Raw genomic sequence first — 23,303 nt, 5'->3', positions numbered from 1 at the left:
TGCATGTGTTACTACATGTCCTTACTATAGTAATAACAGTAAATTATGCATAATTACAAGTAAATGACCCTAAACCAAATTTGAACTGTAACCCTATAGTAAATACATGTATTACATTTTACTAATAATATATTAATATTAATATTACTCAGTACTCTTTTGAGTAAGTAATTAAATGTAACTACATCACTTTAAAATAAAGTCTAACCAAAAATGTTTTCTAAATTGGTAAAACGACTTTAGAGCATCTACAACAGGGCTTGTGTGTTGATTCTGCTGCAACGGACTCTGATGTATGTAGGCATCTCTTGATGAAAATGTCATTGAGGCAGGTCTAATTGTGATTTTGGAAATCCAATGTATTTCTGATTTCAAACTGACACTTTCCACTCCCTCGGAAAGATTTCTTAATCATACCTATCCATCAAATTCTCCATCTGAGAACTTTCTCCACAGTGTAGGTCCCCTTAAACCCTTCAGTAAATCAGTCACTGGGCGATGTCACTTCATCAAATTAAAGGAACTGTATGTAAATGTTTTCAATTAGACTACTGTCACTAGACATTAAGAAATCATGTTAATTTCAAATACTTATATCACTAACAACAGTAGCCCGACAGGATATTGTCATTTAAAAGTTGTTGTTGCAGCCCTCAGCTGATGTTGATGTGGACATGTTGTGTTTTGGCCTGAAGCTCCACCCTCCACCTATCGACCAATCACAAAGTCAGTAGTGTTTCGGCATCCGGGCTGCCAGCTCTGCTCTAGTTACCACAGCTGCAGATCTACAAACGTTCCTGCTGGATCCTGCAGCCTATCTGGCAACCTTGAGTCAAGGGGAGGAGGAGGGAGAGGGGATTCACCTGCAGTGCCAGTTTTGGCCACAATCTTACATACACTTCCTTTAATATTCATGAGCAGAGAGGTGGGATATTCCCTCATTTAGGCATTTGCATGTATGATGCTATCATGTTTTCAGATGTTTAAGCCCACTTATTTTGGTCTGGTCATCATAAATATGTCTTTGAGTGTAGCTTGACTAATATATATGCATTGTAATATGCATTGCCAAGGACTTTATTTTGACAACTTTAGTTAAAAGGGATAGATTTTAGATTTAGATTTCCAAATATTGTCCTATACTAACAAAACCATACATCAATGGGAAGCTTATTTATTCAGCTTTCAGGTGATGCATAAATATCAATTTCAAAAAATGGATCCTTATGACTGGTTTTGTGGTTCAGGGTCACAAATGTGTGAAAACAGAAAAAAACTGAAAGCACTCATAAACTGATTGAGAATCTGGCTTCTCTTGCGTTCAGGTAAAAGAGTATCTTTAGAAAGAGTCAAGGTGCTCAGAATAAACAAAAGTTATTGCCCATTGTGTGGATGGTAATATTATTATCATTAACATTATTGTTATAGTTTTTATTTGTAATGTAATGTTAAAATTTTATGCTTATCTACAGTAATTGATACAGTAGACAGGAGCTGTAAGTGACTAGAAATAGCAGCCCAGAGGCATGAACAAAATCCGGCCAAGTGGGGTGACTTGCTTTTAAAAAAAAAACATTGGTATTATCCATGACAAAATTTGAGCTCACTGCAGTATTTAATTAAATGATATTCTTGAAATCAAATCCATCTGACAAACTCTTGCTCTCTAGGTCATTTCAGTAACATAATACTTAAAAAATCTGCCAGTACCTGCATGTAGTACAAGAGAAATACCAATCGTCTTACCCAGCACAGAGAGGTACGCTTTGGCCTCCGTGCTCTTCTGACTGCTGTTTCTGAGAGCGGCCTCGCACACGTACAGACCCGCGTCTGCTGAGGTGGGGTTACTGATGACCAGTCTGCGACCGAACGAGTCCACTCCTGCTGTTAGTCTCACCCCATTACGCTTCCAGAACACCTGCAGCCTGTCAAGAGATCTGCTCCGCGCACGCAAACGCACACGCACGCACACACACACACACACACACACACACACACACACACACACACACACACACACACACACACACACACACACACACACACACACACACACACACACACACACACACACACACACACACACACACACACACACACACACAGCACATTAACTGCCATACTAAAATTAATGCTCATGCCAAGAATTATAAAGAGCACAGTTAGTTATGTGTATATACACACATAGACACAATAAAAATACAAATTTTATTTTGTAAAATAACAATATTATTCAAACTGTTTATTTATTTTTATATATTTTAAAATGTAATGTATTTCTTTGATGCTAGCTAATGCATCAAACTGAGAAAAAGTATGTATATGTATATGTATATATTTTAACAATCTGAGCACATGGTCTGAAGTGCATGGTGCATGTGCGCTTAGGGCATGGAATCTACTTTTGCTAGTGTAATGATGGAAAACACGGTCGGCACAACAGGCGCATGGTCCAAAAGGGTTGTTCTTAGTCTCTTAATGAGCCATGGGTATGTTTTGGGTGTAACATGCAATAAAGCAATCTCATCTCCAATTCTCTTCATTCCCTTCACAGAAATCCTTTCATTTTTTATATTTAAAAAAGTTTTTGTGCTGCTGCGCATTCCTGTGTGTGTAATAAGCAGAGTGTACGTGCAGTGTGCACCCGCCTTTAGGCGCATATCAATAACATGCCCTTTAAATAACAGAAAATACTGTGTATCAAATACTATTGATTTTAGAACAGGTTTTTTTTGGTCAATGGCCCAGTTGTTTTCAGTTGCCTCAAAATAGCAATGCGCCAACAATGCGCATGAACACACCTCGTTTTCAGAACAGCACGACCCATGGGTGAACAGACGGGTGCGAGTGCATTGGCAATTTAAACAACGTGGAGCTGGACGTGAAAATGATAACTGCGTCAGGCTGAAACTAGCAAAACACTTGCGTGATACGGCCCATAATGTTTAAAATATTTCAATTTCAATTAAATGCTGAATAAAATTAAGTCTTTTGAACTTTCTCTTCACCAAAGAATCTTGAAAAAAATGTCTCATGGTTTCTAAAGAATTATTAAGCAGCTTAACTGTTTCCAACATTGGTCATAATAAGAAATGTTTTTTTGAGCACCAAATCAGCATATTAAAATGATTTCTGAAGGATCAATTGAGAACTGATGCTGAAAATATGAAGCATGAATACATTACATTTTAAATGATATTAAAATAGAAAATGTTTCTTTTAAATATTAAAATGTTCTATTTCACAATATCACTGTTTTTACTGCATTTTTCAAAAAAAAAAAAAAATGCAGCTTTGGCGAGCAGAAGTGAGAAAAAAGTATCAACTCCAAACTTTTGAACTGTACTGCATATGCTAGTGTACTTAAATGTTAACATAATTCCCTATTAGAAGATAAAGATAAACAAATAAAAACTGATGACTCACTCTGCAATCAAATACTCTCTAGAATATGAACCACCTTACCAATATGTAAGTGGCAATTCAAGTTTGTGGTAACTTTTGGCTGTGATGAAAGGCTGTAGACTAATTTAAAAGAGATGAGTCCTTTAATATTAATAAAGTTTACGCCTACATTTCAACAGGAAAAATAACAGCAATTTTATGAGGTCAGTAGTGTTAATGGTTTTGAAATATATATGCTTAGCCAGCCTCTGACGCATCTTAATACTTTTGACAAAACTGGCTTTATTGAGTTGAAACAAATGCACAACAGAGTCAAAGTCATCAAGGTGTATTCTAAGAAATGTGAAATGACAGATATAATCACAGTGTTGACTGATGTAAATGACATCACCATAGCGATGGATAAAAACAATATAACAATCCCACCTTGCATTAGCGATGCACTCAAGAGTAGCCTCACTCGCCCCGGCAACCACTGATGTGTTCTTAGGTGCAATCACTATCACCGGGGCAACCAATTCAGCGGGGGCAATAACGTCTGAGATGGAGAAAGGGAAAAGAATGGTAAAAAGAGAGAGAAAGAGAGAGACGGCTGATTATTGGCACAATCAATCAGGTTAATAGACTGAGCATCATGGGGGAGATAAGGTTTTGTGATGAGGTGCTACGTTTTTTTCTTTCTTTCTTCTTTTATCCTCTCTCTGAATCAATTCGTTCTTTGAAAAATAATACATGCAGAGGAAAGTCAAATGACTATCCATGGTTGACAGATGATAGAGTAGGAAAAGAAAGAGCAGGAGATGAAGAAAGATAAGTAAGTGGCAAAAATGACATGTGATTGCATCTTTAAAGGAATAGTTCACCCAAAAAATGAAAATTATGTTGTTTATTCGTCCTCATGTCATTCCGTGCAATTACAATGAATGGGAACTGGAGCTTTCAATCACAAAAAGGACGTAAAAGCACCATAGATGTCATAAGAGCTGCACATATGTAATGTATTTTATGAAATTATTATATATGAGTCATGCATGCATTGTTTTCTTTGGCACATTCATGAGCGATACTTGATTTATTAACTATTTGTTATATTAAGATCCTATCCAACGAATCAGTTGATCCAGTTCATAGAACCAAAATGAATTCATGCACGAATCGATTCTTGAGTTCAACTCACTGACTCGGTCATATTGACTAAATAGAGGAGGAGATTATATATGTACTTAAATTTTGGTCTGATTTCTCACTTAGACCTATTATATGGCTTGGAATATAATGTTTGAGTCATACAGTTTTATACTTTTATGATACTTTTAAAAGCACCATAAAAGTCATATGGTGTGTTCCTTGGCACATTCAGAACTCATGATTTTTAATTCATAAGCTAATTGTTTTATTAAGATATTTTCAATTAATCAGTTGATCCAGTTCACAAAAACAGTTTTAAATCAATGCACAAATTGGTTTTCGAGTTCAACTCACTGACATCGGTCGATACTACTAAATGGAGGAGATTATTTATGTACTTACTTTTTGTATTTGCATGACTTTGAGAGACTTGGAATAGCATTTGAGTCATACAGTTTTATACAGTGCATCGGGAAAGTATTCACAGCGTTTGACTCCCACATTTTGTTATGTTACAGCCTTATTTCAAAATTGATTCAATTCATTATTTTCCTCAAAATTATAAAAAAACATTATATCAAAGTGAAAGAAGTTTGTTTGAAATCTTTGCAATTTATTTATATATAAAAATCCCATGTACAAATAAGTATTCACAGCCTTTGCTCAATACTTTGTTGAATGTGGCACCAATAACAGCCTTGACTCTTTTTGAGTATGATGCTTGAAGCTTGGCAGTTTATTTTTTGTGCAGTTTCTCCTCTCGAGGATCACTCTCAAGGCCTGTCTCTCTTCCAGGACCTTTCAAGCTCCATCAGGTTGGATGGGGAGTGTCGGTGCACAGCCATTTTCACATCTCTCCAGATATGTTCAATCGGGTTCAAGTCTGGGCTCTGGCAGGGCCACTCAAGGACATTCACAGAGTTGCCCCGTAGCCATTCCTTTGTTATCTTGGCTGTGTGCTTAGGGTCATTGTCCTGTTGGAAGATGAACCTTCGCCCCAGTCTGAGGTCCAGAGTACCCTGGAGAAGGTTTTCATCAAGGATGTTTCTGTACATTGAGCATTCATATTTCCCTTGATCCTAACTAGTCTTCCAGTTCCTGCAGCTGAAAAACATCCCCACAGCATGATGCTGCCACCACCATGCTTCACTGTATGGATGGTGTTGGCCAGGTGATGAGCGGTGCCTGGTTTGCTCCAGACATGACGCTTGCCATTCATGCCAAATAGACTAAAGACTTTAATCAGACTAGATCATTTAGTTTCTCATTGTTTGCGAGTCCTTCAGAGTACTTTTGGCAATAATAGAGAGGCTATCATGTGCCGTTTGGCCACTCAACCATACAGGCCTGATTGGTGAATTGGCTGATCGGCTCTAGGAAGAGTCCTGGTGTTTCCAAACTTCTTCTATTTACGGATGATGGAGGTCACAGTGCTCACTGGGACCTTTAATTCTGTACACTTCCCCAGATCTGTGCCTCAATACAATCCTGTCTTGGAGGTCTACAGACAATTCCTTGGACTTCATGGCTTAGTTTGTGCCTTGTATAGACAGGTGTGTGCCTTTCCAAATCATGTCCAATTTACCGTATTTACCACAGGTGGACTCCAGCCAAGTTGTAGAAACATCTCAAGAATGATCAGTGTAAACAGGATGCACCCGAGCTCAATCTTGAGTGTCATGGCAAAGGCTGTGAATTCTTACGTACATGCAATTTTAAACGTTACAATTTTTTATACATTTGCAGCGTTTTCAAACAAATATCTTTCACGCTTCCATTATGAGGTATTGTTAGTAGAATTTTGAGGAGAATAATGAATTGAATCCATTCTGGAATAAGGCTGTAACAAAATGTGGAAAAAGTGAAACTCTGAATACTTTCTGGAAACACTGTAGTTTTATGATACTTTTAAAATTACCATAAAAGAGTTATTCTTTACAGTCATAAGATAATGTTTGATTCATAAGCAAATTGTTCTAAGATCTTTTCAATGAATCAATCTATCCAGTTCAGAGAACCTGGATTCATGTATGAATCACTTCTTGAGTGACTCAGGGATTTAGCCACATCGTCTAAATAGAGAAGATTATCTATGAAATTGCAGTAGGGCTGTTTCTCACTTGCTATGGCATGGCTTCATAAGAATTGGAATAGTGTATGAGTCATACAGTTTATGATACTTTTATGGTACTTTTGAATCTTTTTTTAATGTTTGAAAATTCCATTCTCCATTCATTGTAATTGGATCTTCAAATGTGAAGAAATAAAAGATGGGTGAATAATGACAGAATTTTCCTTTTATGCAAATGGTTCCTTTAAGACTCAACGGGAATGATGAGAACACGCACCTCAGATGAAAATCAGCCTACCATGATAGATAAACTGGCACATAGATGCAAACACACACGCACACACACATACACACACGCGCTTTGATCTGATCTTTGATCAGTGACTGGAAAGGTGTAATGCATTCTCACATCCTCCAAACACAGCAGTGATAGATGCTCTAACTTTTGTAATCTCAGTAGAAATGTATGTAATTTATGCATTCATCTCACTGTATCTCATCATTCAAAAATATGACAAAACAACCACACACACACAAAAAAACCCTAGCAGAAATCTGCGAGTGAAAATGAAATACAGAAGTTTGGAGCGAGCAAATGGAACTGGACAGGGAAAGTCAATAAGAAGACGAACAAGATATATATAAGATTGCTATTTCTGAAAAGTCTAAAAGCTAAGTGTTGTTACAGAATCGCAGTTGTGTATGTAAATGTGAGTCAGTATGTGTTAAACTATGGCACCTCAGGTTTGGATCTTATTATTTGGCATGAAACCTGATTTGCATAGACTGGCACATTTAAAATGTATGTCCAGTCAAATACACAAAGCAAAACTAAGATGCATATGGTGTTTCCAAATTTGTATTACTGATGTATCTATCTGTCTGTCTGTCTGCAATATATAAATAATAATTTAAATAAATAGTTCATGTATTATTTATTTATGAAAAATATATGTATTCATACAAATGTGGTCAAATAAATATAAATAAATAAAAAAGCAGTAAAGTATTTATTTAAATTATTATTTATTTAAAATGTTATTTATTTATTAAAAAGTTTTTATATAACTGTGGTAAAATAAAGAAATAAAATGTTAATTTGTTAATATTATTTAATTGTTTATTTAGTTCATATTTTATTTATTTATTAAAATAGTATGTATTTATATAAATGTGGATTAAAAAAAAAAAAAGTTAATTCATTAAATATAATTTAATAAGTTGAATTTAATAAGCTAATATAACATTTATTTAGTAGATTTTTTATATTATATAATAATAATAATAATAATAATAATAATAATAATAATAATAATAATAATAATAATAATAATAATATATTATGTATTTATGTACATATTGTCAAATAAATAAATAAATAAATAAATAAATAAATAAATGTGTTGATGAATTCAACATTTTTCCAGAACCGACAAACAACCTTTCTAAATCACAATGTGTGACGTGCAATATCATGCTGGATGGCAAACAATTACCATAAATACATTAAATATGATCCAGCTGAAATAAAGAATCACACTCCAGCTCACGTCCCTCACCACTGCTGACAGAATAATTCTGCGAGTCTATCTATTCTCATATTGTGCTTGGGGAAGTGCTGATTATAGCTGCGTGTTATTTTTCAAAGTGAGCTCAGAAGTACAGTAGCCTGAAGAGCGCTGCAAATGAAAAGGAAGATTTGCACTAAGGGGAAAAGACAGTTTTGTGCATCTGAGGTAACGTTGCTGTCAGTCGCTTATACAGCCTCATGCACTCGAGTCAGAATGGTGTTTGACATGGTGTTGACACGGTGTTGTCTTCCACGGGTTGGTTTTCATCAGGCGCAGAGATTAGCCGCCTTGAGCATATCGAGATGGTTGTAAAACAATGTAGAACATGGCTACAGGGACACGCAAGAGTCCACGCACGAGGATAGGGGTCATTCCCAGAGATCGGATGTAATAATCTTAATCCAGTGTCTACACGAGTGCTGAGTGAGATTACGACATGTGGAGATATTAAATTTGTCTCTGAGGAGAATCCATTATCTTAAGCCTCTAACAAATCCATCTAAACACACAGTACAAGAGAGATTACACACACACACAGAGGAAGACAGCATGGGTAAGAGCAGACAGGAAAGGGGAAGCCAGTAAATTATTTTTCTCTTGATTGGTCGATGCACATATTAACCCATGTGAAACTATATATCATGCTGTGTGTGTGCATGTAGGTTAAGATTTAGGATTTCTTATTTTGCAGGCGTGCTTTTAAGTCCCGCAGAATCTTTTCAAATGATCAGGCCATAATTATTTATACGTGTTTTTTTGTAGTACTAATATGCATGCATATGCAATGCACAGAATACAAAGTAACAGGGTTAGAAAAAGAGATCCAGTATACATAAAAAATAAACTATAGCTATGCTCGGAATTAAATACATGCATACTGCAAATTGCAAATATACTGGTAACACTGCATTCTCTACATTGTTAATGTATAAAAACCATAAAATGATTGTTTGTTTAGCTCATATTGTAAAAAACAAAAAACAAATAATAAATAAATAAAGCTTCGTTAACAACTTATTAAATGTAAATTGTTCTCACTTTACATTAGGTCACAGAAAATGACATTAAATAAATGCTTTGAAATGATCTTCTTTATTAGACATGAACTGCATTAATATTAAGTGTTCCATGATTTAATACTGCATTACATTCAAATTAAGTTCATGTATAGTTCGTGTGTATGTTTGTAATCTATGAAGTTAATGGAAAAGGATTTATTACTGTAAAATTGTGACTGACGAATGATTTTCATGCAAAGCACGCAGACACGATTAATCGACAATATTCGCATTAGCAATTATTATTAATTTTATGGATCCACTGTTGCAGCCCTACATTTATTTATTAATCACAAATGTTTACTATAATCCCGCGGCTTATGCCCACTGTTCACAAAGAGCGAGACTTTTAGTGAGACACTCTCACATTCTATCTCCTAAAACTAAGACCGTGGAGGGGGTTGCTATGACCCCCTCCTCAGAATGATTCCCAACATAAGCCCAAGCCTCATCTTCTGGGCAATCAGAAAGGGAAATGCCAAGAGGACAAATGTTCACTTCATAATTCAAAATCTCAAAGCAGATGCTCATCTGATGTGATCAGAGCAAGGAGAAGAGGAGATGTGAACGAGAGTGAAAGAGAGCTTTAAGAGTCATTAGAGTGCCTTACCAAGGGAACCACGATTCCTCTTGTTTACTGCTCATCAGGTCACCGAGAGCAAAGAAAGAAAGAAAAAAGAAATCAGAAAAAAGCATTCCTCTCACTGAAATAGATTATATATCCTCACACTTTAAGTCCAAAACAACATCAACTCAACAGCTCTTGGTCCCTCCGTCACCTGCGACATGTAATGAATTTGCTGACACTTGACCTGCGCCACGATTATAAGCTTCCTGATTTTACTTTGACCAACAAAATAAGCAGCAGAATGTACAAATAAATAAGAGTAAACACTAATAGGTAAACAAGGAAATGCATTTTGATCAGTATTACAGAGAAATGAGTTTCAAGACTTATCAAATGTAAATATATTGAATTTATTTGAAAGTTTATGCATCTCAAATACCATGAATATTTGTCCTGCAATTTGTCATAAAGACTTTTGTCAATAAAAAGAGACAATATTTTTGAGTTCATATTGTGCTCCCTGATGTTTGTTCAGGTTGAGGTGTCACACTCATCCACCGAAGGCGAGGTTGATGAACCCAAGTGCATTCTTTATTAACTTAACTCAAAACATGAAACAGACTTGGCTTTGCAAAAACAACCAAAAGACTCAGCTTTAACATAAACTCACCAACAGTGGGACACATTGACAGACTTAGGCCCCATTTACACTGCATGGTTCAGTTGACCCAATTCCGATTTTTTCCTCTCATGTGGCACAGATCGGATATGACATGTGAACGTGTAAGCATTAAAAAAACTGATGAATTTTCCGATATCCTCAGATCGGATTCAGGCCTCACTCATAAGTGGTAATAAATCCGATATGATTCGGATGCGTGCATTTGCGTCTGCCATGTAAGCGGTGAAATCGGATAATCCCCGGTAAATGTGAGTCGTACATCACTGAGAAAAGGACGGAGGCGAATGACGTCAACTCAGGTGGACACAAACTGCGATCAAGGACCAGTGTTGCCAAGTCCGCAGTGTTCATGCAGAATTGGGCTACTTTAATACAGTTATGAGATGCAATTGGATGGGTTTTGTTGTGAAAACCTGGCAACCCCATCAAGGGCTCTCCTCTTTTTCTCCGCCTTAAGAGAGAAATGTTTTGGTGACCTTTAAAGATGTGTGGAAAAGTGCAGACAGCAAAACATTGTAGCCTACAATCATTTTGTCTGCTTCCGTCACATATCGTGCTGTTTTACTTCCTTTCACCGGTTAAGAACGTCTTGGGCTGTTTTGCCAGTGTACAGTGTAAATGCAAATATCGGATACTGGTCGCTTTTGAAAAGATGATGTAAGCGGGTCGTCAAAAAAAATCGGAATTGTGCATCAAGACCTGCAGTGTAAATGCAGCCAAAGACACATGGCAAACATGAGGGGTTAAATACACAGACGAATGACTGGACAAGGGACACCTGTGAACAATGATCAAACAATGAACCAATGACATGACAGAACACAAGACAAGGGAGCACATGGCAGGATCACATGACAAACCAGGAAGTGCATGACAAAAGATGGTTGCTTCTCAATATCCCTCCTCGTTTCCTCGCTCCTCCATCCTATGACCTGGAAACCGATGGAGCTCAGCCATCTTGTAGGAGATCTCAATTCTCTAATTGCACTGCGAGGAGGTGAGGATCAAGGAGTGAGGAGCTTCCTGAGATGTCATTAACGAGGATACACTGGAGTATACTTTGCGGAAGTGTTTTATCGACTAAACCTGATGTAAGCATTAATTCTCCTCCCCTTTCATATCGTGCCCCAGTTTATTCATTATTATTGTTATGTTTATATGTACAAGACACAAATGTTTGTCAAATAACAACACCTGACAGTTGCAGAATTATATCAAAGGACAAGAAAATGAACGAAACAAATAGAGGAACAAATAGAAACTAATACTATACAGCGAATAAAAAGCCGATAATAACTGGAATTCGTTGTTAATAATAACTGGTAATATTAAATCAAATATGGACAAATGTGGTATTTTGTGTAGGCTAAAGCTCACAATATAAATAGTTATCTCTAATGTTCAAGAATCCCGACTAAATCCAGCAGGGCGGTCATAAATTAACTGACGCCGCTTTGAAGTGACGTTAAAGGGAGCGAGGATATTTCATTTCACTTGATTCAGTTCCTCTGTCCTTGCGTCTTTTCCTCGCGTTCTTCCCTCGCATCCTGAAGGGCTGGAGCTAAGGCGTGGGGAAGCTAGGAAGCTAGGAAAGCAAACGAGGATGCACAAATCAAATTTGGGAAGCACCCCATGACTGTGAACATGATAACCTCAAAAACATGAAACATGAACCTACACCAAAACACCCTGTGACATCAGTGTAAAGGTTTTTAAATGTCATATGTCTCTTAGGCTCACCAAAGCTGCGTTTGCAATCAAAAATTGAGTAAAAACTATAATATTGTGAATAATTATTACAATTTCAAATAACTATTTTCTATTTCAATATATTTTAAAATGTAATTTATTTCTGTGATCAAAGATGAATTTTCAACATTATTACTCCATCATCATGATCCTTCAGATATCATTCTAATATGCAGATTTGGGACTCAAGAAATATTTCGTATTATTATCAATGTTGAAAAAAGTTGTGCTTTATCTGTGGAAACCTTGATACATTTCTTTCATGATTTGTTTGATGGAGAGAAAAAAAGAAGAAAAAACCCTGCATTGTATTTGAAGTATGAATGCAGTTGAATGCATACTTGCTGAACAGTGTGTATCAGTGGCGAGGCCAGAAATTTTTAACTGAGTGGACCTTGGTGGAATAGGGTGGACCTCAATGACTACTCTCAAATTACACAAATTAAACAATATGGGACAAAATCACTTGACAGTAAATATAAGCTATATATGATTTATTTTTTGACAACAAATTCATATAATTCATATATGCAAAATTAATTTATAACAAGCAGCTACAAAGCCTATTGCAAGGAAGACAAATATAGATATTGTGCTGCTATATGACCACTAACAAGACATCAGTGTTCAGTAATTGGGTTCATTTTAAAATGGAATAACCAAGTTCTTGTCAACTAATGCAACTCAGTATAACTGTTATCAAACATGTATTTGCAGCTTAACCTGTGAGAATTTCGTCTCGTGTTATGCACCGTGGCCCGTGTTAAAAGTTTATTTCACTAGCAGACGTAAACTTATCTTCCCATCCCCTCAACAATACGCGATTGGCTAAACATTACTACTAAGCTTATTGATTGGCTGCTGCAATAAGTCAGCTATATGAAAATGTTTTCGCTCTACAGTAATTATTTTTTAATAGGGCTGTCAATCGATTAAAATATTTAATCGCTATTAATCGCATGATTGTCATGAGTTAACTCGTGATTAATCGCAATTTAATCGCACATTTTTAGCAATTGTAAATCTAAAATTAAGTTTTTAATACTCTAATCAACATGAGTATGCTATGCATGCTTTATGCAAATGTACATTTATTATTAGTGAAACCATACTTATTCAATAATAATCAATACAGCATGAAGATTAGACGTATCAAAGGTCATAGATGTTTATTTAAGAAATTGTTCATGTCTCTTAAGCCTAAACTTAAAAATTAAGAGTAAGCAGTGATTTTTCTCATTTTAAGAATATAAAGGGAGTCTTTACACTGGCAGTTTAATTCAGAGCAGGGCACAGTTCGTATGAAAAATTGGTAATGTGTACCAGTGAGCGCACCAGATCCACACCATACCTTGAGGAGGTCCATACTCCACGAGTAGGAATATAGTGCGGCCCCTTTAAGAGACGCGCGCTCCCTATTGAACTGCCGGTATTTTGCGTGTGCACGCCGAACTGGGCCGCGATTTACGTGGACAGTGTGAAGAACATGGACTCGGGAGCGCGCTTGTTCAGGGAAGTAACCTGTGCATTCGTTTTAGCCGATTGTAATGTATTTAGTTCAATAAAACAGGTGTACTGTAAGCGGTGATGGTGTTAATGATTTACCTCAGACATGAGCGAGAGTGAGCTGCAGTGCATCGCGCTCAGACTGCAGAGAATGTGCTCAGTGAAAAAAACGCACTTTTCTTTCTGAAGTCTAATAAAAGTTAAACAAAAAATGTGGTAGCTTAGGCTATGTGGTAGCTTATGTAGGCAATAACTGCACTTTTGGTTTAGAATATTACTGTCAACCCTTTTCTTTCCCTATTAATGTTTGCTGCTGCGTCTGACTGCTCTCACTTTTTCCAACTACGGGCTATGCCACGGATCAAACAGAAAATGCGCGCTGCGTTAATAAATTTAGTGCTGTTAAAATGAATTTGCGTTAACGCGTTATTAGCATATTTGACAGCCCTATTTTTTAATGAAACTTTTTGTACGTGTTTAAGTGATTTGTGTTGTCACATAGGCATATTATTTTCTGCTATCACAATTTTTTTTTTTTTTGTCTGTTCTGATTGGGTGGGCCAGCCGTCAATCTGAGTGGGCCAGTGCCACCCTGGCCCTTATGTAGCCTCGCCCCTGGTGTGTATACAGAGATAGAGATAGATAGATACATATAGAGAGAGAGAGAGAGAGAGAGAGAGAGAGAGAGAGAGAGAGGGAGAGAGAGAGAGAGAGAGAGAGATTCTTCAGAATCATACATCATACTGTAGTGTAGGCCTTTTCAAAATAGTATTAACAAGTAACATTTTCCCACCACTGCCAGAATATCCAGCAATCCATGTTTTCACTGTTATACGGTAGGGGATGCTATTATGCATCTTCTGAAATCGAACAGAATCTCCAGATCCAAAAACAAGCAAAGAAGCATAAACAAGCGACAGAAGCCAAGCTAATGCGATCATCAAATATTCAACAGTATATAAACAGCCTAACATTACAGAAGGGACTGTGCGAGATTTAGAGGTGCTGATGGGTGTGACTTACGCCATCTATTTATTGATCATGTTTCTGAATCTGATCTTCTGAATCTGAGTGATTTTCTCAGCATTTTGTTCAAATAGGCAGAAGCTATGTTCTTCATGACATATCAGATACAGAACATACAAAATAGTCTGGGGGGCATGAAAGTTTTGTGAAATTGATTTAAAAAAATATGCTGCCACACTGGTGGGTAAAGAGCTAAGGTAATGGCTTTCCTGCTCTCCGTCTCGATTGCTCTCTGTCTCACACGACAACCTCAGCAAACGCTGAGCTTTAATTGGTTACATATTAGACGGGTGTCATAGGAGCAGTCACACTGCGAGAATGTGACCCAAAATGCCTGGCACTGCCAAAATGCAAGAAATAGCAAGTGACACAGTACACATTATAAAATAATAAGCATTCCAAACTAAACAAACTGTGCTACATTGTTGTCACACGACCTCATTACATGAATATTTAAACTAGTTTTGTATAAAAATATCTTAACAGTGAGCTATGGCCTAGTGGTTAGCACACATGCTTTGACACAATGTGAGTTTTCCAGTCTTGTCCCTGGGAGTAACACAGGTGCCTTGCTCAAGGTCACGACGGTAATTAGGAAGTCATCTGAATGATTCTGATTCCGATTCTGGTTCCTTTATAAATCTTTTAGTACGTCAGGCAGGGATATTATAATTAAATGAGGGGCCATTTACACAATACCATTTTCAACAAAAAATGTAAACTATTTAAGCGTTTTGGTAGTTCATTTACACAACAACTGCGTTTTGCCGAAATAAAAAATAAGCTTTTTCAAAAGACATACATCGCCAATGTCACGTGATTTCAGCAGTTTTGCAGTTTAACACGTGATCCAAACTGATTGATCGATTCACTGATTCATAACCGTTTGAATCTTTATTTGAGGTTTGAAAACAAACGCGGAAGAGAAGACTGATGCTGAATAAAGTCGTAGTTTTCGTTATTTTTGGACCTAAATGTATTTTGGATGCTTCAAGAGATTCTAATCAACCAACTAATGTGACATATGGACTACTTTGATGATGTTTTTATTAGCTTTCTGGACATGGACAGTAAAGTGTGCATACACTGCATATGCTCTGGGACTAAAATATAAAAAATCTTAAACTGTGTTCTGAAGATGAACAGAGGTCTTATGGGTGTGGAACGACATTAGGGTGAGTCATTAATGACATCAATTTCATTTTTGGGTGAACTAACCCTTTAAGACTCTTGAGAACTAGTCTGACCAAATAGTAATTAGTTAAAGGTCCCATTCTTTGCGTGTTTTCGAAGCTTTGATTATGTTTACAGTGTGCAATATAACATGAGTTCATGTTTCGCGTGTAAAAAAAACAGTATTTTTCACACAATTTACTTATCTGTACAGCGCAGTTTCCTCTGTCCTAAAAACGGCCTGATGATTTCCTTGTTCTATGAAGTCCCTCCTTCAGAAACACATAACGAGTTCTGATTGGGCCAGCGCTTCCCACGCTGTGATTGGACAGCAGCTTGAGCGCACTTGTGGATGGAGGGTTAGTCAACAAACGGTTCTAGTGACGTCATTCAGGGCTGTAGTCCAAACCGGCCGTTTGCTGTAGGCTTCGAAAGGGAACTTCTGTTAAATAAAATATCTCGCTTGGCATTGAACTTTGAGCTTTATAATTTTACAGATATTATTTATGCTCTAACAGCAACATTACACACTAACTAAAGTTTGAAAGATGGAATCGCGAAGAACGGGACCTTGAAGGCTAATCATTTGGATTTAAATTAGACCAATCAACCTTTTTATGTAACTGACTTAAAAATAAGATGACTAGTATAAACGCCCCCTGTATGGTCTAGAAAATCATATAAGTTTAAAATCACACAAAGGTAAATATGCGTTGACAGAAATTGTGTGTGTGTGTGTGTGTGTGTGTGTGAGGGGGTGGTGGAGGGGGGGAGTATTCCTTTAAGACAACAAACCATGCATACTGTTTACAAAAATGGTTTTGAAAAAGAAAGAATGCAGCTGTTTAGTCAAAATAAAACATGTGATCCCTTCTGATTAACTGGTTAACACTGAAAATGGGTTTTCTGCATTGGGAGACATTATTCCCACGAGTTTGTAACTGCACATTTTTGTCAAATGTATGAGGTCATTCAGGTATACAAAATGCACACAAAATGTGCACATGGTGTTTGTGATTACACACACACACGGTCAATTTCTGCACTCAATTGGTTATTCATTAGACGGGTGTCATAGGAGGAATGCGAACCGAAATCTGTGACATTGCCAGATAAGATTCATCGCAAAGGCAATTTATCAGCCAATTATGTGATCCAAGACAACAGATTTTGCCTTGCGACTAACTAAATCTTACACAACCTGCAAATGTGGTTTCAGGCAACAAAGTAGTGTGAAAAATTTAACTCTGCTTTAAGCAAAAGTTTGCTCTCATTAATGCACAGGAGAAAGAACTGAGATATTAAAGAAATCTCGTTTGTGATCTTTCTCTCGCTCCTTCTCCCACCCATATTCTCCTGAAAACTTTACAAACATGAACAAGGGCGAAGCACAAAGTGAGTGATGAAGTTTCAGGGAGGAAGACGATGTGCCAGGGCAAATGAAGAGCAGAGGAGAGCGGAGAGAGAAGAAAGGACACGAGAAACAGCGGATGAAAGGAAAAGAACAGGATGAGCGTGAGGGAGGAAGTGAGAATGAGAGACAAGTCATGAAAGATTTACATCATCAGGAACTGACAGAGGAACCCCAGCAGCATCAGATACATGCAGAGAGAGAGAGAGGGAGAGAAAGAGGAGGAGAGAGATTGAGAGAGGGGGGGGGGGTAGATAATTCAAACATGGCCCCATGTTCATGCATGAGCTGAAGCCACACACATGTATATGACTACATATAATATTTGGATTGGAGGCGCATGTTATTCTGATCATCTGTCACTCATAATCTCTGGATCTGTAATTGAACAGGAGAAGATAAAACACCATGAAATAAACAGATGAACCCCAGCAGTCTCTCTCTTTCTTCATCTCTCAGTGTCTCTTTGCATTGCTTCCTCCATGAAAGAACACAAACATCACTTCATGAATATCTAAATACATGTGGAGCAGCAAGGGTAAACATGTTTATCTCTTCGTTCATAATGGAAGGGTTAAAACATCAATGTCTGATACTTTTCATTTTCGATTGCACTTAGGATAGTTTACATAAAATGTTTGAAAAATCCCACGATTTTCTCACCCTCATGTTGATCCAGACATGTGTCTTACTTTCTTCCTGGAGCTCAAAATAAGTTATTTTCAGAGGGAGAAATGCCTCTGTGTTTTTTGTCCATATAGTGAAATTTCAAAGCAGTTTGGACCCTAACATTCTTCATTGATCTTCCTTTGTGTTTATCAGAAGACACAAAGTCATACAGGTTTGGAACAAAATGAGGGGGAGTATATGATGACAGAAGTTTTATTGTTCGGTTGAACTATCCCTTCAACGAGTTCTGATTCAGATTGCAATTACTGATTCTGATTACACATAATGATTCTGACTATGATTATGACTGTACTTAAATCGTGGGGGTGAACTATTCCTTTTATGGAACTGAATGTCATTTTTTAGTTAACTCTTTCCTTACAAGCTTTTTGGATCATTTTCACAAAAATGTCATGCGCCCCAGAAATTTTTGTTGTATGAACATATAACATAGGGCTGACCCCGAATAGTCGAAGATTCAATGCATCGATATGCGGAGCCTTATTCGACCACCGATCTGACGGTCGAATCTTCGCGGGTGTTATGAAACGAGGATCATACCCTTTTGGCAATATGGGGGTGCTCAATGTTTTAAAGCCCAATATTTTAAAGCGCGGCGCTGAGCTGAGCTGAGCTGAGCATCGGTGTGCGACCCCTTAAAGGGCGCTGAGCTTTGCACCGCGCCTTTAAAATTTGAACACGTTCAGTGAGTGTACACACACCGGCGGCAGCATTCAGTCCCTGTCCGCGGCCACTCAGGGTGTTGTTTAAAATCCTGCCGCACCACAGAGCGCTTTTTTAAGGTTTTATATAAATTTATATTATATTTCCCTCAAATCGTCAATGTACATATTGATTTAACCCTGTGCTACAAGATACAATCATCGTGCAGCTCTTCTGTCAGTCAATTCAAAATTGAGCTTGCGTGTATGTAATGTGCGCGTCAGGTGGCGCTGTGATCCTGAGGCGCGGGGCTGAGCTTCGCGTCCTTTACCCCCTTTAGGCACAATCGGCTTAAGAACGTGCATGTAAACGAGTGTTCTTTTCCTCCCTAGGCAGTTTTATTTTTTTTTAAGGTTTATTTATCATTCTTTTATATATTTGTGTGATGCTCTGTATTTCGATCGCGGCTTTAACATGTTATGAGAAAACGGTTAATGAATGTTTATCCACCACATTATCTTTTAGGCTATTTATACCTAAATAAGAAAGCCATTGTCAGTTCGTCTGTCAGTTGGCGGGCAGTTTTGATCGCTTTATTAAAAGTCGTTGCTGTGTGCAGTGTGCAGTGTGTAAAGGAAAATAAAAATAGTTTTACCCTTCTGATGACTGTCATGCCCCTCCCAACCCATTCACATACACACAGATGATTCGACTATCAGTCGACCATAGAGAGATTCGACAATAATGATTCGAATGTCTAAATCCTTAGTCGAGGACAGCCCTAATATAACATGCAATATATTAAAAGAAAGAAGGGTTTAAACCTCTGCTTTAAAAAAGAGAATGAGCGTCACCAGTGAGGCACACCGGTCTCGAGTCCTCTCATGAGGGAGCTCGGAGGCATATAAGGACGAGCGACACTAGTCAAGGATGAGAGAGGACCAGGCCTGGACTTTACGTTGTGCTTTGTTGTACATTTGATTATGTATGTGCGCGGCAGTCGTCCATGAGGAGCTGCCCGAGTTACTTTCGTTTTGTTTATTTGTTTGAGTAAAGTTGTTGAACGTTTTTGCCGGCTCCCGCCTCCTTCTTTCCTGTACAAAATAAAAGTAGCGTGGGACATTTCGACACTTCATTCAGTAACATCAGGCAGTTTGGATTGATATGCTGTTTAATGTTGGTGATAGTTTTATTTTACATATAGATATGATTACATATGATATCGCTTGTTTCTGCAAGTTCTTTGCATGTGTTTTGATCAGGAGATTCAGTACTCTTTCAGAAGATGTATAATAGTGTCCCCTACATTATAACTGTAAAAACACGGAAACCCAGAAGATTCCGTTCTGTATTTGGCAGGAAGCGTTTTCTCACAAAAGGCATTGAAAGAGTTGGTTCACCCAAAAATGTTAATTATCCCATGCATTACTCACCTTAAAATCATCCTAGGTGTATATTACATTCTTCTATGAGATGAGTAAAATCGGAGTTATATTAAAAATTAAATATGTCCTGGCTCTTCCAAGCTTTATAATGGCATGACTGTTGCTCTTTTTTTGACGCCCATAAAAGTGCATCTATCCATCATATAACTGTGGCACATGGCTCCGGGGGGTTAATAAAGGCCTTCTGGAGCGAATCAATGCGTTTTGTGAGAAATATCCATATTTAAAACTTTATAAAGTAAATTATCTAGCTTCTGGTGAATCGCCTTTCGTATTCAACTTACGGAAAAAATGTAGCGTCCGTGCCTCTCACAGTTCAAAATGCTTACGCTACATCTGATGACATATGAGGAGCTCTTTTCCAAAATGCTATAAATCCATTTTAATACTTTTCATGACAATTTCTTCTTCTTTTTTTTTACCTACACCCATACATTTTGTTAGTATTCAATTCATCCTGTGATGGTCTATTTTCTATTGATCTATACTGTAGGCTCAGTCTGAATATGTTAAACAATGATTGCTAAATCGAGTATAAATTCAAAAAAAAAAATTGGTTTGTTTCAAAGCGCTACAAATCCATCCTTTTTTTTATGTAGTTGGTTTATGTCTTTAAAAAAACAAAAACAACAACAAGCAACACGTCACATGCAGCATACATCAGGGGTCAAGATGATTGCCGGTAAGATTCGCGTTCTGGACAGGATTCTGTTCCGGCCGGAATCGGATTCGCAGGCGCACCGCAGCCAAAATCCTGTTTGGAAAAAAACGGCATCTTGCAGTACATTTAAACAAGGAAATATAGCGATAGATTTGGCACCGAAGATTGATGAAGCAGAGAATAGGTTCAGTACACAGCAAAATGGCATGACAAACTGTTTTAAATGTGGCTTTTATCACGTTTTGGAAAAGAACTCTTCATATACATCTAGGATGACTTGAGGGTAAGTAAATCACAGTCTAATTTTCATTTTTGGGTGAACTAACCCTTTAATGGACCAACTCCAAATTATAAAATATGACAATAAAGACATTTATAATGTTACAAAAGATTGATATTTTTGAATACATGCTGTTTTGAACTTTCTATTCATCAAAAAATCCTCGGAAAAAAATTACGATTTCCACACAAACATTAAGCAGCATAACTGTTTTCAACTTTGATAATAATAAGAAATGTTTAATGCGATCATGTTGTCAAGGGTCTGTGCAGGCAGGAAGATGAAGACAGGTACTAAGATGACAGACGAGAACATGGAAAACCTTGGCAAATGAAAACTGAGTCCAAGTCCATGAATAAAACTAAACAGAATGGTGACGTGAATAGTAAAGACTGGAGTAATGGCAGCTGAAAATTCAGCTTTGCCATTACAGGAATATATTTGTATTGATATGTAATATATAATGTTTCACAGTATTACTCTTTTCACTGTATATAAAATGCAGCCTTGGTGAGCATAAGAGACTACATAAAAAAATCTTACTGACGCCAAAAGACAAGCATTCGGTTTGCAACTTAGGTCTTTAACCACTAGGCTACACCATTATGGACATGAGGTGGGGAAGTACACAGCTGGTGGGATTACACTGATACATTCCTCACAACTTCATCTGAAAAATCTTTGAAATCACACAGTTATAGCACGTTGCAGTTTTCAGAAGTCTGTTCGATTGACTGAGATACTGAGAAAGAGAACTATGCTGCGATTGCGATGTGAAAGAAGCATGTAAGACAGAGATAAAGAGAGAGGAAAGAGGCCAAACCAGAAATTACAAAGGGATCTCTATCCTTTCTCCTTTGCACACCAGCACCTATTGACCCTCTCCAGTTCCAGTGTCAATCACCTTAATGAACAAGAAAGCGAGGTAAAAAGAGGCCAAGTGAGAAAGAGAGGGATGTCCACTCCCTAGGTGTAATTCCCTGCAATTTTTCCACTTACCCTCACCAGACAAAATAGCAGAGCTGCCTCTTGCTTTTGTCAGGTAATTCACACACTTAGAGTCAATCCAGTTTATTCTTCCAGTCCGTAGCAGGCAAGGGTGAGGAAAACAAGTCTAAAAACCAGAGACTTACTTTTGCAGTCTTTCTGGTGTCTAGATGAATTCATAAGAGCTGGATCTCAGCATTTCCCTTGAGAGTGCTAACAGACTTAGCTATTAATATACTTTCAGGGCTCATTTTAATCGAACGCATATTCCTGTTCTGCCGGCAGAGATCTTTTGATCATGCCAAGAATGCAGGAGGAACGCTGGTTAATTAAGAAGTACGACCCAAAAGAACTTCACAGATCACCTTTGAACACTGTCAGCGAATGGCAAATTGCTCGATCAGAAAAACTTGAAACATCTTCACCTAAGTTTGGGTCCTTTCGGTTCAGTTTCAGTTTGAGTCTAGAATATAAAAAAAAAGTCTTTCTAGTTTAGTTTTGTACCATTTTGTACAATGATTCTCATTCAAACAGCTTGCGGAACATTACATTTTTCATAGAACCATAAAAATCTGAACAATTTTCTGTGTTTATCACTTAAACTATACTTAAAACTATACTTTTACAAATTAGTCACACTGAAATATGTTGTCCTTGTGTTTCATGAATAAGACCTTGGGCTCTATCACACACCTGGTGCGTGAAGTGTTTTTTGCTAGTTTCAGCCCGACGCAGTTATCATTGACCAACAAAAACCTGATCTAAAGCACATAGAACACACCCATGGCTCATTAAGAAACTAGGTACAACCCTTTTGGACCATGCATATTTTTTCCGTTGTTAATCTAGCAAAAGTGGATTGCAATTCAGACCATGCGCTCAGATCGTTAAAAAAGACGATTGCATGTGTCCTAAACATCTGCGAACGTCAACTGCACCACAAAACAAGACATTTTGTTGTTTTTCCTTTACTGAGCTTAGTAGCCCCTCCCACAGTGAAATTCTGTTGGTCAACATTTGTGTTACCGTACATGCATAAAAAAAGTTCTGATGGGCTGTGATTCAGATTTTTAAATGTCTAAAAAAAAGTATCTTACAGTTTTTGAAATGTCAAACCATTTTGCACAATCAGCCTCATTCATACTGTTGGTAATAAGATTTTAAGTTTTGTTCATTTGATCTCCCTACACTTTGTTAAATAACGCTGCTCTCCCAACCCTTTGCAAAATAATAAGACAGCAAAGTGGTAC

At 37.3% G+C, this 23,303-nt stretch overlaps 1 protein-coding gene across 2 annotated transcripts in view; it reads right to left on the bottom strand.

Annotated features, from left to right (window-relative positions):
* Positions 1–23,303, bottom strand: part of sdk1b (sidekick cell adhesion molecule 1b) — a 299,372-nt gene that overhangs the window by 112,458 nt on the left and 163,611 nt on the right. The window contains exons 7-9 of one of the 2 annotated variants that reach the window (XM_067442041.1): positions 9,844–9,870; positions 3,832–3,943; positions 1,747–1,937 (exon numbers count right to left, since the gene is read on the bottom strand). In XM_067442041.1, the coding sequence (XP_067298142.1) occupies positions 1,747–1,937; positions 3,832–3,943; positions 9,844–9,870 (330 nt within the window). The remainder of the gene's footprint in view (positions 1–1,746; positions 1,938–3,831; positions 3,944–9,843; positions 9,871–23,303) is intronic. The other variant, XM_067442042.1, reaches the window with a different exon arrangement.

Source organism: Pseudorasbora parva, chromosome 4, assembly GCF_024679245.1.
Source record: "Pseudorasbora parva isolate DD20220531a chromosome 4, ASM2467924v1, whole genome shotgun sequence".
Lineage (NCBI taxonomy): Eukaryota > Metazoa > Chordata > Actinopteri > Cypriniformes > Gobionidae > Pseudorasbora > Pseudorasbora parva.
This window is presented reverse-complemented; position numbering and strand designations above follow the sequence as displayed.